Source organism: Trachinotus anak, unplaced genomic scaffold, assembly GCF_046630095.1.
Source record: "Trachinotus anak isolate AG129_WGS33_773 ecotype Australia unplaced genomic scaffold, CSIRO_AGI_Tana_v1 ptg000009l, whole genome shotgun sequence".
In the NCBI taxonomy this organism is placed as follows: Eukaryota; Metazoa; Chordata; class Actinopteri; order Carangiformes; family Carangidae; genus Trachinotus; species Trachinotus anak.
This window is the reverse complement of record NW_027273860.1, coordinates 12,455,015-12,471,808: the sequence shown is the minus strand read 5'-3', so window position 1 is coordinate 12,471,808 and position 16,794 is coordinate 12,455,015. Positions and strand designations below refer to the sequence as shown.

Below are 16,794 nucleotides of genomic sequence, written 5' to 3'. Positions count from 1 at the left end.
TGACAGGAGCGATCGGTGACGTTAGCGCATGCGTTAGCGAGCTTAGCTAGCCATTTGTCTCCCAGGTTTAAACTGTCATTTCAGGGAGGATGTGAGATTTCTGAAGTTTATTGTTGTACATAGAAAAATACATCGTGAAAATAAAACGTTTTGTCCAGCGGCGAACACAGACTTGATGTGAGAGGACAGGACGAAGCGAGCGCTAGTGGTCAGTCTGTGGGGAAACCATTTTATGATTGTCAATGCCTCCGACACATAAGGATACACTCGTCTCGCTAGCTTAATTTAGCTAGCTAAACGATCTTGTCTGTGTCGTGGATGGGTTCACTGAACAAGGTACTCCCGGAAGAAACGGTGACCGGTGCTTAGCGGACAACATGGATACTGCCGAGGAAGGTAAATACCTAAAGAAGTCTGTTGTAGTTGCTTCCTAGCTGGGGTTAACTAGCGTTAGCTACGTCGGTGCATCAGAGAGAACCAAGCCTGGCCTGCTAGTGGTTAATGTAGCAGAACAGCATAGCTTGATAGCCTGTCACTGCAAAGTGGGGTTAATTCAGGAAGACGGGAGAAGACGATGTTTTAATGCAGGTGAGCTCAATGTAAGGGCATACTGTGAAGCAGCAATGTAGTAGAGAGGGTAGAAAGAACCAGAAGTTACTGGTGATGTCATCTGTCTCCTGATGGTCATATAGATAAGATAAGTTTCATGTCTAAACTCACTTAGATTTGTGTACCTTGTTTGCCATAAGTGTCTAGCATCAGCGATTAGATGCTTCAAAATAAGATTCCTCCATCCAAAAGACGCCTGTTTATTAACACACCCCACACTCTCTCTGCACAAATCTGTTTTGCTTGGCTTTAGCAGTGGTTGTCATATACTTATTCATATTATGTGTGTATGTGTGTTTGTGTGTGAAGCGGATATCTGCCGTGTGTGCCGCTCTGAGGGGACCCCAGACAAACCCCTGTACCACCCCTGTGTCTGCACTGGCAGTATCAAGTTTATCCACCAGGAATGGTAAGTGTGTTTGGCTGTCTCTTCCCCTTTGACAGCTGTCATTGTGACTCTGCAGCATCCCCTTTTCTCTCCAGAATCCCTCATTCCCCTTTTAGGGAACATTTACATGTGCACAGAAAAGACCGTTGACACTAATGTTAGTAACTACACTGAGGTTGGACATTATGTCAACTTGTTGCATTAGCTACTCCAAAACAGTTTACAGTAACCTCACTCATATCCTCTCCAAAAACTGAACCTGGGGTGTGTTTGTTAGTGTGCATGGTTGTAATAAAGATAGACTGCATAGAGGTGACTGTGAAGGTTTGTGTTACATGCATGTGTTGCAAAACACTAAAAAATGTGTATGTATATTTTCAGCATTTCTTTTTCCATCATGGTTATTCCTATCCTCAGCTCGTCTTTAAGATACTCAACCAGGAGAATACATTAATTCAAAAGATTTTTTTTTTCGCTAAGTTGTTTTTAATTGTACAGTATAAAAAAGAGTTTACATGGATGTTTCTCTAATTAGATTACAGATTAAAGTAATCAGTACAACAACACATGTACAAAGTATGTTGCAAATACTTTGTCCTGTTTTGAAAATCCAAGGTAATCTGGAAACAGATTTGTTGTTTCTTGTTTCTTTGTGTAAGAGACTCTATGTTTTGTTATTTCAAGGTGGATTCTAAGAAATTGTATAATTTGGAGTACATGTTGTGCACAAAGATTATTTCTAGGGTGATGGCTTGATGATAAATGTAACAGAAGAATCATGATAAGGATGCAGAACAGGTTCGTCCTCTGTCACATCCAGGTTGCATCGTATTCTGGGTTACTGGCCTTAGGTGTGGTATTAGAATAGTGAAAACAATACCAGCACCTGCAGGTACTTTGGAGACTGTGCTGTGTTCTCATCTGTTGTGTGTGAGCGTCACAGGTTATAAGAGGGTCAGGTGGATGGAAATCCCCAGGGCAGAAGCAAACCCAGGCCTGGATTGTTCTGCGCTAACTGTTCAGCCTCAGTCTGTATCCATATTAGTTCGCTGCCACCCCCACAAAGTTTAGAATAACAGCCTATTGTGTCTACATTGTAGTGCTCGGTGTATGGAATGTTAAACGTTAGCTATGCTTACTTTACTTTGATAACTTTAAAAAATAAGAATATAAAATACAGACAAAGATCAGTAATTCTGAGGTAGGAGACACACTACATTACCGACAGTGCCGCGGTTAGAGATGTATCAAACTTTTAAAATTTTTTTTTAATTTACGGGCATGTCAAACAACAGCTCATATGGTACAGACTTCAGAGCACAATCAAGTGATAATGTCAGACAGTAAAATAAGTTAGGACACAGGTATTCCTGGTCAGAGGAGAACAGAAATATAGAATGATGCAATCATAAAATAAAATGAAATAGAATAAAATATGTAAGCTGATCAAACATAATACAATTGTATTCAGGATGCTAGTTAGTGGTTAGGTGAGCTATGAAATGGTCCCAAGTTCCTAGCTCCATAGGTCCTTTTCCCCTTAATCTAGTCAACATATCCTCAGAAGACACTGTCTCACTCATAAGTAATTTCCACTCTTGAAGTGTTGGATGTGTGTGTGATTTCCAATGACTTAAAATGATCCTGGCATCTGTGACTATCCCAACAATCAGAACTGAGAATACTCTTTTTGTCAGATTTAGTGTGTCTGCTTTATCCCCCAGAAGGCATAAACAGAGATGTATCAAACTTAATGTGGACAGGGTTTGCAAGTCACAGTTGCAACCCGTGAAATAGCAAGGGGCAAACTTCCCACAGCAGGGTGCCCAAAATGTAGTGTGACAACCTGACTTGAACCCATGTGATATTATGTTTAAATGAGTTTCAGCGTCAGCATCAGTTTTTACCAGTAATGAAAAGTTTAAATATATATGTTGTGTACCAGACATGTAAAATGAGTGGAATTTTGAGAAACCAATAAATCAAGGGATTTTGGGGGTATGTAATAAATACCGTCACAGACATACAGAACAATGTGTGTTACAATGTACAATGCACTTGATTTGTGTCTGTACTTCAAAATCATAGGGCCAGTTTCCTTAGTAGCCCAACTGTTGCTGATCTTGATACAGCTTTTCTGAACTGAACCACAAGGAATAGCTGTGTTCTGTTCTGTAATGGGTGATCATACTTGCACAGTTATGGTACAGCAATAAAGCTTATCATCTTTTAATCAGGGGGCCTAGTTGAAAGGTTGAATGATGTAAGTAAAGTTGAATTGAAAGTTGAGGTTTAACCATGGTCTGTGTAGATCTAATGGGAAAGCTGTTAAATGTTGTTGGAATCAGCTTGTGTAGTTACTCTCCTACATAACCCACTTGTTAATCCCATAGTCTAGCCTATGTCACAACAAGCTGGGATGGTATTATTATGGGAAAGCACACATCAGCTCAGAAATAGCTGCTACACCCTACTTCGTTAGATGCTGATCATTGAGTGTCTCACCATGACTGAGAAATGATGAACACTCAGAGGTCTTGGAGAGGTCATAAGAGCTGAGCCTACGTCCTGATCATGTCATATCCTTGTGTCGTCAGTCATGGCAGTGGTATGACTGCCATGAAAAAGATGATGTTAGGTGAACACTATAGGTGTTTTGTCTTTGTCTCAACAGAAGTCTACATCCCAGACTGAATTCTAAATCTGCAACACAGGACATGTTTCTAATGACGATATTTAGTTGAATCTCATCAAAGCCCTTGTGATTTAAATGAAACCGTGGGTGCTCAGTGCTATTGATGTGAATTTTTGGTTTTCCAACATGTCTTCCAAAATTTACACACACAAAATTACAAAGCACTTGTGATTAGGCTTTCTTTATGAGAAACCGGTCTTCAGCTTGCGTAATGTCTGTGTGACTAAAACATAAAAATGCTCAGTCAGCACACGTACGAGGTTGTTAATGTTGGTTCTCTTCACTCTATAAATGTTTCTTTGCAGTTTGGTCCAGTGGCTGAAGCACAGCAGGAAGGAGTACTGTGAATTGTGCAAACACAGATTTGCTTTTACACCAAGTAAGTTTGTGGCATTGATAGATCATGTTAAACCGTTTCCCAAATTAACCTACCAGATGGGGCTACATGTTTCTGTATTTGCATTTTACATGTGACAGTTTCATTTGTTGAGAATTATTTTTTGTTCATACACAATTGAACAAGATAAATAAATAAATAAATAAATTCCAGTTCTGTAAACAGAAAATGATCACACAGAAAAGATCATTTGACTGTCTCTGGTTCACTCTTTCCCTTTTTCCACTCCAGTCTACTCCCCAGACATGCCCTCACGTCTGCCCATACAAGATATTTGTGCCGGCCTGCTGACCAGTGTGGGCACGGCAATCCGCTACTGGTTCCATTACACACTGGTGGCCTTCGCATGGCTCGGGGTGGTCCCTCTCACTGCATGTAAGTGGGACACACAGAAATGCAAAGATAAACTGATGGTGTATTCGAGGAAAACCCCACGAATACTGGACTACACCTTTGTTATAACCTTTGTGTTGTTTCATAGTCTTATTATCTTAAACGTGTCATTTATTTCAAAGCAGTGGGAGAAACAGGTTTAATCTGATTGCAGCTGATCAGTTTGATTCATAGATTTGAAAGCATATGCTCATTGTGCTGTATGTTGACCCCTTAAGTGTAACTTCACGTCTGCTGATCTGTCCCAGTATGGCTGAAAGGAACTTAAGGCACTTAAGTGCACAGATGTAGGCACGTTTCCTCTTTTTTTGGAGCACACAATACAGTCATTGATGAAGTGACCATGACATAAACTTTACATATTAGCTCATTTTATGGTTTAACAAGATCAAGAGAATTACAGCGTAAGTACTATTACCTAACAGGCTATGCTATGTGTGTTCCAAGCTATATAAATCCCCCCTCACTACTCAATGTAAAAAATGTTGGCTAGATCTATTTAATTCTCATGTAATATGTAAGCTGTTTCAAAGCAGAATGTCATAAACATTTTTGATTTATTTTCCACTCACATTATGTCAATATTTTTATCTGGTCTCTTTGTCTCAGGTCGCATCTACAAGTGTCTGTTTACCGGCTCTGTGAGCTCACTTTTGACACTGCCATTGGACATGCTCTCCACGTGAGTGCTGATACCAGTGTTCTCAAGCACTGCACACTAAAGCATTATGTTAAACTTGATATAAGCTAATGTGTTTATGTCCTCATTTCCTTACAGCTTACTTGTAAAGGACAATTTCAGTGTGTTTGTGTGTTTATATATTTGTTTTTGTTTGTGTTTCTCCAGAGAGAACCTGCTTGCAGATTGTCTTCAGGGTTGCTTCGTCGTCACCTGCACCCTCTGTGCATTTATCAGTCTGGTGTGGCTCAGAGAACAGATAGTCCATGGTGGCGCCCCCCAGTGGTTAGAGCAGCACCAGCCGCCACCACCAAATGCTGCCGGACAACCCAATGAGGTGCATTGCTTGACTGATTTCAAATAAGCCCAAGTAATTTCTTTAATCTAAAAAAATGAAAAGAGAAAACATCAAAACTAAGAGCTGTTCAATAAAACTGCCTTCACAGAGTATATATATGTTAGGCAGGTCTTTTAGCCAGACAGAAAAACATACCAAGTGAGGAATAAAGATATTGATGTGGGGCATAGAGAGTTCGTGGTGTGTATTGCACACATAATTTAAATAACATCCATCTGTAACCATGCAGTATCCTGTTATGACACAAATAGTTGTGCATCCAATCTTAATCACACGCATACACACAAAATCTCTCTACATAAAAGCCATGATCCTCCTCTCTCACCCTCAGGCACAAGGTGCAGGTCAGGGAGCAGCTGATGAGCCCCCTGCAGCCCAGCCGGCCCCTGCTGATCCCCCAGCCCAGAATGAAGCAGAGCCTGAGCCCCCTGATGTCCCCCCAGACCAAGGTGATGACCCAGAGCTGGAGGAAGAGGAGGGAGCAGCTCCTGAAGATGCAGACCCCAACAATGGAGCACAAGGTTAGAATTTATTAGTAAATTGAGCACTGGTTTTCACCAGTATGGAAATATCATTAACTTTAAGACATGCATTAGTACAGACAAACCCGGTGATTGTCTTCAGTCCTTAGCTTTCAGAATGTAATTGCTTAACATCACAAAACACTGAGGAGATGGTGCAGTTAATACACAAATGAAAGTGTTCCCAAAATATTTAGTTTCCAATGAAGCCAACAAATGAGACCACTGTTGGGGAGCAACATCTTTTTGCACCAGCAAACAACAGGTTTATGGAAGTGCAGTCTTAATGTTGAGAAACACTAGAGCCAACATAACCACTGGCATTAGAGCATACAAATAGTTTCCATAATGGTCTCATTTGGTAACAATTTGCCACCACAATTAATTTGAGTATGATATAATGACATGTCAAAATGCAACCCGTTGCAACCCACTCACATCACATTTATTTGTTTTGTTTTACTGTGGTTAATGGACCGATTATGCAGCAGTTTGGGCAAAAAGGGCGGAAAATGAATTGTGATTGTATTATACATAATTCTAACTGTGGAGTGTCACCACAGCTAAATGAATACAATGGAAAGATCCAACACTTCAGAGCTAACTGATTTTCCCAGAGCAACATTAATGATGTAACAGTAGCAGCATTTGTAAAAATTATTTTTCTGCCTTTGCACTAAAAGCCAACTCAAAACCATCTGACCAGACAAACACAATAAAGGCGTTTTCCTGTCTTAATACTGTGCACTGTGATACTGTTGTCATCTGACAAGCAGGGAGATCCAGTTCGAAATAATTTTAACAGTGACGTTGACTTCGATGGGATCACCCATATGCTGTTTCTATAAATACTTTTTAAGTTAGTGTTTGGCATGATTGTAGTAATCCTCATTGTATTTCAAACTGATGTCTGTCTCTGTAGATGACATGAATTGGAATGCTTTGGAGTGGGACAGGGCAGCAGAGGAGCTCACCTGGGAAAGGGTAACTGCATTTCATTATTGATTTACAAATACCCCCATCCCAGCTACACGCCAAACTCTATAGGTATCTTTGCTATCTGTTGCATATATTGTTGCACACTTAAACACTTAAAGTCCTTCAATTTCCCTTTTAGATGCTTGGCCTGGATGGTTCACTGGTATTTTTGGTAAGTCTTTATAAAAGTAATTGTCATTTATATTTTCTCCACAAAAAATATGTTGTATGAGGAGTTTGTAAAGGGTGAAATCTTACAGCTTGATGGCTTTGTCTTTGTCTTGTAGGAGCATGTGTTTTGGGTAGTATCTCTCAACACACTCTTCATCTTGGTCTTTGGTGAGTAGACTGAAACAAGGATGTTTCATGCATCATAAGAATTAAGATATTCTGTACAACGAGAAGATGTTGATCCTTTTTGTTATATGAAAATCACAGACTTAAACTCTTCTTTATTATGTAATTCTGCTGATGATGTTTAGATGCTACAGTGGGAAAATGTTTTCTCTTTTTTTTTTTCTTTCATTCAGCATTTTGTCCCTATCACATCGGGCACTTCTCTGTTGTTGGGCTTGGCTTTGAGGAATATGTAAGAAACTGCTTTCATAAATTAGCTTTGTCATGCAACACTGTATCTAACAAATTTTACGTGTATACCCAGATACAAATTTATTGACCGCTGCTTTGTACTTTTCTGCAGGTTCAAGCCTCCCACTTTGAGGGCTTAATCACAACAATTGTCGGCTACATACTGCTGGCCATGACGCTCATCCTCTGTCATGTATCCTTCCACCTAATCATGAACATGAATCTCCTGCACACTGCTGAAATATAAAACCTAAGGCACAAGACTTTCATCCACTGCGATCTTACAGGGCCGGACATTACAGGTTAAATTTATTCTGTCAGGTTTGTGCAGATGTCAGACTGTGTTTGGTGCCAGTGTTGATCCTTAATGGCTGTTTCAGGGACTGGCCGCTCTGGTCAGGTTCCAGCGCTCCCGGCGTCTGCTGGGAGTCTGCTACATTGTTGTCAAGGTAACAACACCTCTTAGTACATTTCTGCTTTGTGTGACTCACGTAAGCGCCGTGCTTGGTTCAAATGCACACAGAATTATTCACTTACTGAGATTTACTACCTGAACATTTATATGCAATCATACCCATAAGCTGAGGTATAGAATATTTTTTTACAGTATGACCCAGAAATAATAAGATAAATGGCTAATATGCCTATGGGCTTAGAATGACCTTTTCCATTCTAAGTTGGCCCGCATTGACAGACACACACAAGGGCAGTCCTTTGACAGTATAATGATAATCCTTACAATAACTCCCCAAAATTGAATGAGAAAAAAGTGTTAAATTACTGTATGTAACACCTTTTTATCCAGGCTTTAAGTTTTCACGTTATCTATCTATTGTATAAGCTGTTACTGAGACGTGTTTTTCTTTCCATTACAGGTCTCTCTGCTGGTTGTTGTGGAGATTGGTGTGTTTCCACTCATCTGTGGCTGGTGGCTTGACATCTGCTCTTTAGTAAGACTCTTACTCTACTCCTTATTCTTACTGTCATTATGTCTCCAGTACTCTGTTAAATGATCTAATACCTCTTGTTTTTGAAAGCCCCAGCTCCTCTTATCTGTGATTTTTATTAAATTGGTGTAGTGTTTGGATCTGGAACCAAACATTAATTGGTATCATGGGAATGGGAAGGTCAAATCTTTCTCATTGTTGGCTGTTGTAGTTGCAGATACAGTGCTGTATTGTATTTTATATTGAGAAATATTTTCTTGGAGTAGTATCCGTGTTTTCTAACAGCCTGGTTGGTTTCCTCAAGAGTAAGTGATAGCCTCATTTTCTGAATTTGTTTCCTTATGTAATTTCAGTGGATGCTTCATCTCTGTTGATTTGATAAAATGAGAGTAGTGTTACCTACCCTGTAGAGGCGTCTGTCACATAGCCAATGAAGTGGCTTTTGCCAAAGCTGCGTTGTGGCTCTCACTCTCCTTGTCTGTAAGCTGTTGTCAGAAAACCAAGTCCCTCTCCACCCTCTGCTGCCTCCTGAGCTTCCCACCTATGCTACTCATTGTAACTCAGTGGGTATGTTTTCCTGAGCCTGTCCAGAGCCATTCAACCTGCCTCAGAACAGATGGAACAGCTTTCACAGCAGAGGGGAACCACATCCCTCCTGCTCTGCAGCTGTTTGCCAGTGAAAAGAATGTCATTGGCTTGAGAATGGGCTGTGTGGAATAAACTTCATCTTCATCATTTCAGTTTCTCCCGCAAATTCAAAGGAACCTCTAATAACAACAAGCTTCTTTGGTCTCTGCCATACAAACAACAGCACTTGCATAAGTTAACAATACCAGTCTAGAAATTAAGACTTAACTTCATCCAGCATGTAGTCTCAGAAAAGTGTTTTTTTCTAAATGTGCCTCCACGCTTGTGACAGCCGTGGTTGTAAGCATTATGTATTTGAGTCGACCGCCCATCTGTCCCGTGTTGTGAAAAAGTAGAAAGGTCAGAGTCACTTTGACCTCATGTCTGTCCCATTCTCGTGAATGTGATAATGTTCTTCAAAAACACTTTTCTGGCCACTACTCAACACTTTAACGCAGGAGCAGAAGGGGAGATTGCGAACATATTTCCTGCAACTTGACTGCTTAGCGAAGGCATACAGGCGCAAGGCAGTAAATCTAGTTAAAATCTGTAAAGCATATGGCATGTGCAGATGTCATTCATAACACATTTTATCATCAAGCCAAGTGTTCATTCAATGAGCAAGAAAAGTAATTAGAAAGCATCTTAGAACCAACGATGAATTTGAATCAACCAAAATGTTTTTTTTCTGTGATATTTTCTGCATCCTGCAGGAGATGTTTGATGCCTCCCTGAAAGACAGAGAGTTGAGTTTTAAATCGGCCCCTGGTACCACCATGTTCCTGCACTGGCTTGTGGGAATGGTCTATGTCTTCTACTTCGCTTCTTTCATCCTCCTACTGAGAGAGGTAGGAAGACAAACTGTTTAACATTTGTTTTCTTGTGTAATTGCTTTCCTAAGTGATTTTTGCTTATGTTAACAAAATCACAATTAATAAAATAAATCTTGAGATAATTTCTTGTTTGTCCATCAGGTGCTGAGGCCTGGAGTGCTGTGGTTTCTGAGAAACCTCAATGACCCAGATTTTAACCCAGTGCAGGAGATGATTCACCTGCCCATCTACAGACACCTGCGGCGGTTCATCCTGTCCGTGGTGGTGTTTGGCTCTATCGTGTTGCTCATGCTGTGGCTGCCCATCAGGCTGATTAAACTACTGCTGCCCACTTTCCTGCCCTACAATGTCATGCTCTACAGGTAACCACAGACAACAAAATTATCAGGCACTTAGCAATGATCTGTGTGAGAGCTGCTGCTTTGTTTCTCAGAAATCGTGTTTGAAACCACTTCCTCTTTAGCCATAGCATCTTGCTTCAGTACAGCTTGAGCTTAAAAGGAAGTATTGGTAACATGAGTGACTGATCACTCAGTTGCAGTGACTTACCCATTTGAGTGTTAGCGGTAAGAAATTGTAAGCAAACAAACAATCGATAACAGAAATCTCAAGAACTGTTCTGTGCCACCACGTGGTACATGCACTGTAACACACACTGTTCACATGTGTTTTTCTGACCCTGTCCACCTGTCTCCCCTCAGTGACGCCCCGGTCAGTGAGCTGTCTTTGGAGCTATTATTACTCCAGGTTGTGCTGCCAGCTCTACTGGAGCAGGGACACACTCGCCAGTGGCTCAAAGGCCTGGTCAGAGCCTGGACAGTCAGTGCTGGGTATTTACTGTAAGTCAAGTCTGAACACACTGAAACATAGTTTACATTTTCTCAAACTGGTTGTCTGTAAGTGACCAACCGCTTCTCTTTGCCTCTGCAGAGACCTCCACTCCTACCTCCTTGGGGAGCAGGAGGACAATGATGCCAACCAGCCTGTGAACAACAATAATAATAATAACCCTCCTCCTGGTCACCATAACAACAACAACAACCCTGCCCCAGCGGTTGGCGAGGGGCTGCATGCAGCTCACCAAGCCATCCTGCAACAAGGCGGACCAGTGGGTTTCCAGCCCTACCACCGACCCCTTCGCTTCCCATTCAGGGTGAGTCAGTCCCGCGGTTTTGAACATTTACCGCTGCAGTGTCTGGAGCAGGCTCTGTGGTACTTTTATGGTAAATTTTGGTTAGTTTACAGGTCTTAGGTGCATGGATTCCAAGTAATCTTTGCAGTGTTTTCTGAAATCTTTACTAGCATGATAACTATAGGCTGCAAAGTCAAAAAATGTATTTCATCAGGTCAGTTTTAGTGAGACAGTGAAAAGGCTATAACAGGCACCACAAGCTTTCCATGCAAATGCAAATTCAGTTACATGTTTTAGCAAAGCTGCTGGGAATAGGCAATACCCTCTTAATTTGTAGTTACCCTAATACTTAAAGGGTATGGTTGCAGGCAGCAGGGACGCAGAGAGTTGACATACTGTTTAAGTTATAATGCATTAAAGAAACATACATTTGAGTACCTTAACTGTAGACTTTTCTTCTACAGTCTCTTTTTTTTTTTCTTAAAAGACCTACGGCTACATGGTATTTGTGGTTTCCCACACAGATTGAGAAATGTGCCAACGCCCTAGGTTGTACAACTCAACTCTCTTATTTTACTGCTCCTTTTAATGTTAAGGGCCTTGATCTCCATGTGCACTGTTATAACTGACAAACATATTCCAGCTGTAGTTTAGAAAATACAGAGTAAACTGTACATATTTCTACAGTGTTGGTAGGGAATGGAGAATCACAATCATACACGTCCAAGTTTGGTAACTGCCCTATATTCACATTTATTCTAAAACGTCTGTCCTCTTTTTTTCTCCAGATTGTGTTGCTGATAGCATTCATGTGCATCACTCTGCTGGTGGCCAGTCTGGTGTGTCTAACCCTACCAGGTGTGTTTTTACTCTGCAGACCAACACCCTAACTGTAATTGTAGGGTGTATCTATGTATATGCATGTCTCTGCTCTTTGAAAAGTTCTATTTTAAGATGAAATAGTTGTCCACATCTTCCTCAATTAGACCTGGGGCTCACTGTAAAACTGGAAATAGTGTGGTCACGTACAGTATGTTTTGTCGCATGTGTTTCAGTGTTCACCGGGCGCTGGCTGATGTCCTTCTGGACAGGAAACTCCAAAATCCACGAGCTGTACACAGCAGCATGTGGCTTGTATGTCTGCTGGCTGTCTATCCGCGGAGTCACTGTGTTGCTGGCCTGGATGCCCCAGGGACGCACAGTCATTGTACACAAAGTTCAGGAGTGGACACTCATGGTAAGCGTCAGTGAGCAGCCTCCATTGTTGGCAAACAGCAAAACTGGGCAGCAGGGTGGTGTAGTAATTAGTTGTTCTCTTTCCATTAGATTGTCGAGAGCTGCAATGTTTTTGTTAAGTGGTTGTTTGCTTAATGCACACTGTCCAAAGTTTGCTTCCCAAATTTGAAGCGTCTGCTCAAGGTTTCAACTACTGCCAGTGCTGCAGTAGTTTTATCCCATGAAGGAAGAAGTTACCATCTCTTTATCTCTGCAGATCCTGAAGACCCTGGTTGTAGCTCTACTGGTCGCTGGAGTCATCCCGCTGCTACTGGGTCTGCTGTTTGAACTGGTTATTGTGGCACCACTCAGGGTACCCCTGGACCAAACACCCCTCTTCTACCCCTGGCAGGTACGATTGTGTGTCTGTTGTATGGATATGTCTGTCTTCTTCCAGCTCTGGCTTTTCCTCCCCGTCTTAAAGGCTTTGTTTCAGTGGTTTATTGTGTGTAGATATTTGCCCATTTGTGTTCCTTGGGATTGTGACAGAACTTCCAGTTCTTGTATCTATATTCATACACTGATCTGTGTTATTTTCAGGACTGGGCTCTTGGAGTGCTCCATGCCAAAATCATTGCTGCCATCACTCTCATGGGCCCTCAGTGGTGGCTGAAGACTGTAATTGAGCAGGTGGGTTTTAGATGGAGATAGAGCATTAACTCTTTCAGTTTGCTAAACATTTAATGATTTTATGATGCTGTTTATTCTTCTTTTGGCCAACAACTACTCATTACGTAGCCATTCCTCTAAAGATTTCAGTCTCTTGGCTAAATAAGAAAGAAATACATGAATATAATCTTGTCTATGAAGTGGTTCAACATGATAATTTATTTGATTTTTATTATATAAGAAGAGCAACAGGGTAGTTGAGTGGTTAGTCTGTCCTTCAGTTTAAGAAAACATTTGTTGATGGCTCATGTAGCCATCAGTTAGACAGTGAATCCTACCACGTCCATTTGTGTTGTTTTGTAGCTCACTTTGTATCACGTCCTACTTGTGTTAAAGGACGGTGTTTCCTCAGTGTGGATTAATTAAAATGGAATTATCTATATAATAAATCCCAAATTTCCCCCTAGGTTTATGCAAACGGCATTCGCAACATTGATCTTCAATTCATCATCCGCAAACTGGCGGCTCCAGTCATCTCAGTCCTGCTGCTGTCCTTGTGTGTGCCGTATGTGATCGCTGCGGGGGTAGTACCGGCTGTAGGTGGGTGCTGGAGTGGGTGTGTGTGGGCACTAGTTTAGAAATGTATTAGTTTAAACCTTTCATTTTCTCCGTTGCTTTGTTAATTTCTCCTATTTACTTTTGATCTTGTAACAACAAAACATTAGCATCACACTTAAAATACCAGTAAATGCACTTTTCTACTATTTCAAAAGAAGCAAAATAAACCACTGACTTATTTTTTTTTTAATTCCACCGAAAGTTTCTGTCAGATTCATCCTGTAAATATGTTTTTTTTAAATTGCCGTTACATTACAGAGGCATTTTTTAAAATTTTACATTTCTTCTAATCTCACATGATTGTTGCAGTGACTACAGTGTGATCTAATGGGAGGTTCAATGAAACAATATAACTGAAGTGTTTTGCTTTTGCAGGAGTGACTCCAGAGATGGAGATTCTAATGCAGAGGAGAATCTACCCATTCCTCCTGATGGTGGTCTCGCTTATCGGCATCCTGTCCTTCCAGATCCGACAGTTTAAACGCCTTTATGAACACATCAAGAACGACAAGTAAGGTTTTATTTTTAGCATACACCCAACAACAGAAAACAATTATTTTATGATTTGTGGTGAATTGTTTGTAACCGGTTGTTCGGTAATGACCATGTGCCAGTTTCTGGTTTAAGTTTAAAAATATCTGGTGCAAACTTGTTTTAAACTATTAGTAAGTTGGGTTTGAAAAACATGTAACCCTATAAAAAGGTTGTTGCATATGATTTCAAAATTTTAATGTTTTAAGACTGTGAATTAAAAAAGACATAATTATCGTCTTGAAAGAAGAAGGGTCACTTCAGTGCTGGAAAGTCTGAAAACGATAAGAGTCATAGTATTATAATTGTGATAATCTCTGCCTTTGCAGATACCTGGTTGGCCAGAGGCTCGTCAACTATGAAAGGAAAGCTGGAAGAGCAAGCTCAGTCCCCCCCTCCAACCCTGTCGTAGAGTAGATTTTTGTGTCACACGTCGCCACGTTTTTGCACCTGTTCCGTTGCATACACCCTTGCCCCCACCCCTTACCCACCCTTTTTGATTTTCATCGACCATAATCCTTTTGAATCTCCTGTGGATCTTGGTGGATTTGATGGATGTCATTCAATGAATCTTGAATTCCCTTTCATGCCCATCAAAGGTGGGATGGGAAAATGTGTTATAATCATGGGACAGCTGAGTATTCCCCCGTGACGAATGGAGTAGGCAGAAGGGTGAGGGTTGGAAGTTCGATTCAAAGCTCAACATCTCTATTGTCGTTCACGCCTTGCTTTGTAAAGTGCTGCCTGTTAATTGTACATGTGTAAATACTTTGAACGCAGACTTTGTCTTACAAAAAAAAAAAAAAGACATATGGATTAATGCAATGACCATTGTACATCTTAAAAGTGTATGTATAATTTATTAAATCAGACTGACAATTTATCTTCTTTGTTGCATGTATTTTCAAGACAACGTGTGTGTGGATGAATGTTTAACAGGTAGATTTGGGTGTGGTGGTAGAGTGCAAAGATCAGAGCCACGTGTCCAACTTACATAATGTACTTCATACTTTACTTAGATCTGAGTGTTAAAAAAAATCAATTTAAAATCGTCATATAGCATGTGTGAATCAAAGACTGTGTTCAGTCATTTCAATAAGAAGAAAGATCTATTTTCACATGATTTTGTCTATGGAGGTGCAAAGATATCCCATCCCAAGCATGATCAGTACGTGACTGGGGGTGGTGTTATCACCTCATCCTTTGGTATAAGCGGAGAGGTTAACACAATTCCAAATTTCTCTGCCAAAATACCAGGAATCTCTTCATCTTTAAGTTCCCTGGTTGTGATTTCTAACACCCTCCCTGTTCCCTCATTGGGAAATGTGGTAGTTGTCAGTCTGTGGCCAATGTAGCTGAGCCGTCCACCTGGTTTTAAAACGGTGCAGAGGGATTTGCAGAAGAAGATGGAGCTTGGGGAGCTCTGGTGGTACTTGCACATCTCAGTAAAATCCTCCAGACACCTGGGTTCAAGGGTGAACTTGTAGATTTCTGTCCAGTCTCCAGCTGCACCTCTGTTTTCCTCCTGTTGCCACTCCAGAAAGTGCATATCCCGTTCCTTTCTAATGCGGTACACCCGGTGGCCCTGCTCCTGGAGGCCCTCGGTCTCCAGTGAAAGAGGGGTACTGAAGCCTGGCACGCCAAACCCGACGTCGGCCAGCCAGCGGCGGCCCTCAAGGGTCACCATGAGGATCAGGTGATCGAAAGGTGGCCCGTAGCGGCGGGTGATGGAGTTCCTCACCTGGCCGGAGATCACAGTCACCTGGAAGCCCAGCGTGGACAGCAGCCAGGAGAAGAGCCCGTTGTTCTCATAGCAGAAGCCGCCTCTGCGCCGGTTCACGATCTTGTCGTACAGCAGCGCAGGATCCAGCTGGACTCGTCCGCCGCTGTGCACGGTGAGGTTTTCAAACGGCACCGACATCAGGTGACAGGTGTGGACGGACCGCAGGACGTCCAGGCCGGGCTCAGCTGGGCCCGCGAACCCGATGCGCGACAAATATTTCTGCACGTCCATGTCAACGGAAGTCATTTTCCCTCCTGCAATTAAAGTAGCTTGAACCAATATGTTACCCGTCTGTAGTTTATATTTTTCTTCTTCTCTTATGAATTTATGTTGTCTCAAGAGCAGGAACACACACCGTCCGAGCACCAGCCCCCGAGCCTGAAAACTGAAGCCAACACGGAAGTAAAAAAAAAAAAAAAACTCCAATGGCCACTTGAGGCTGGCTCCAAAAGTGAGTCAATCTCCATCGGCCCCAACTTTAAAATGACCAAATTCACAACAGACATAAACATTTACACCTGGTACAAAAAAAGGGTTTAGTCCCTGTAGATAAAACTCAAGTTAATTATTTGTCATATTGTACAGGAAGTGTGTATTAGTGATTTTTTTTATTAATTAAAATTGAGTTGTGATATATTATTATATATATATATATATTTATTATATTATTATTATTATATTTTATTTTTTACTATTTTTTTAACAATGTCAAATCATATTTGGAAATGTAATAAAGTGAAAAGCTCAGGAACAGTAATGGATTTGAAAAAAAAATACAAAAAAAACATGTTAAACTGGCTTTATGCAATTATAACATTTAGTTCAAAGTCTGT

At 41.1% G+C, this 16,794-nt stretch overlaps 2 protein-coding genes across 2 annotated transcripts; one reads left to right on the top strand and one right to left on the bottom strand.

Annotated features, from left to right (window-relative positions):
* The first annotated feature begins 4 nt into the window (after window positions 1-4).
* On the top strand, window positions 5-15,061 carry LOC139625426 (E3 ubiquitin-protein ligase MARCHF6). The gene is made up of 25 exons (XM_071485393.1): window positions 5-396; window positions 919-1,018; window positions 3,998-4,071; window positions 4,321-4,464; window positions 5,092-5,164; window positions 5,330-5,498; window positions 5,851-6,040; window positions 6,963-7,024; window positions 7,158-7,190; window positions 7,306-7,357; window positions 7,549-7,607; window positions 7,719-7,799; window positions 7,987-8,055; window positions 8,482-8,556; window positions 9,894-10,028; window positions 10,155-10,375; window positions 10,715-10,852; window positions 10,944-11,166; window positions 11,934-12,003; window positions 12,201-12,382; window positions 12,638-12,772; window positions 12,961-13,050; window positions 13,497-13,629; window positions 14,023-14,158; window positions 14,508-15,061. The coding sequence occupies exons 1-25, from the start codon at window positions 378-380 to the stop codon at window positions 14,593-14,595; spliced, it is 2,751 nt and encodes a 916-aa protein (XP_071341494.1). The 5' UTR covers window positions 5-377; the 3' UTR covers window positions 14,596-15,061.
* Window positions 15,019-16,365, bottom strand: LOC139625428 (arylamine N-acetyltransferase, pineal gland isozyme NAT-10-like). Its single transcript, XM_071485399.1, has one exon. The coding sequence runs from the start codon at window positions 16,205-16,207 to the stop codon at window positions 15,344-15,346; it is 864 nt and encodes a 287-aa protein (XP_071341500.1). The 5' UTR covers window positions 16,208-16,365; the 3' UTR covers window positions 15,019-15,343.
* Between the last annotated feature and the right edge of the window lie 429 nt (window positions 16,366-16,794).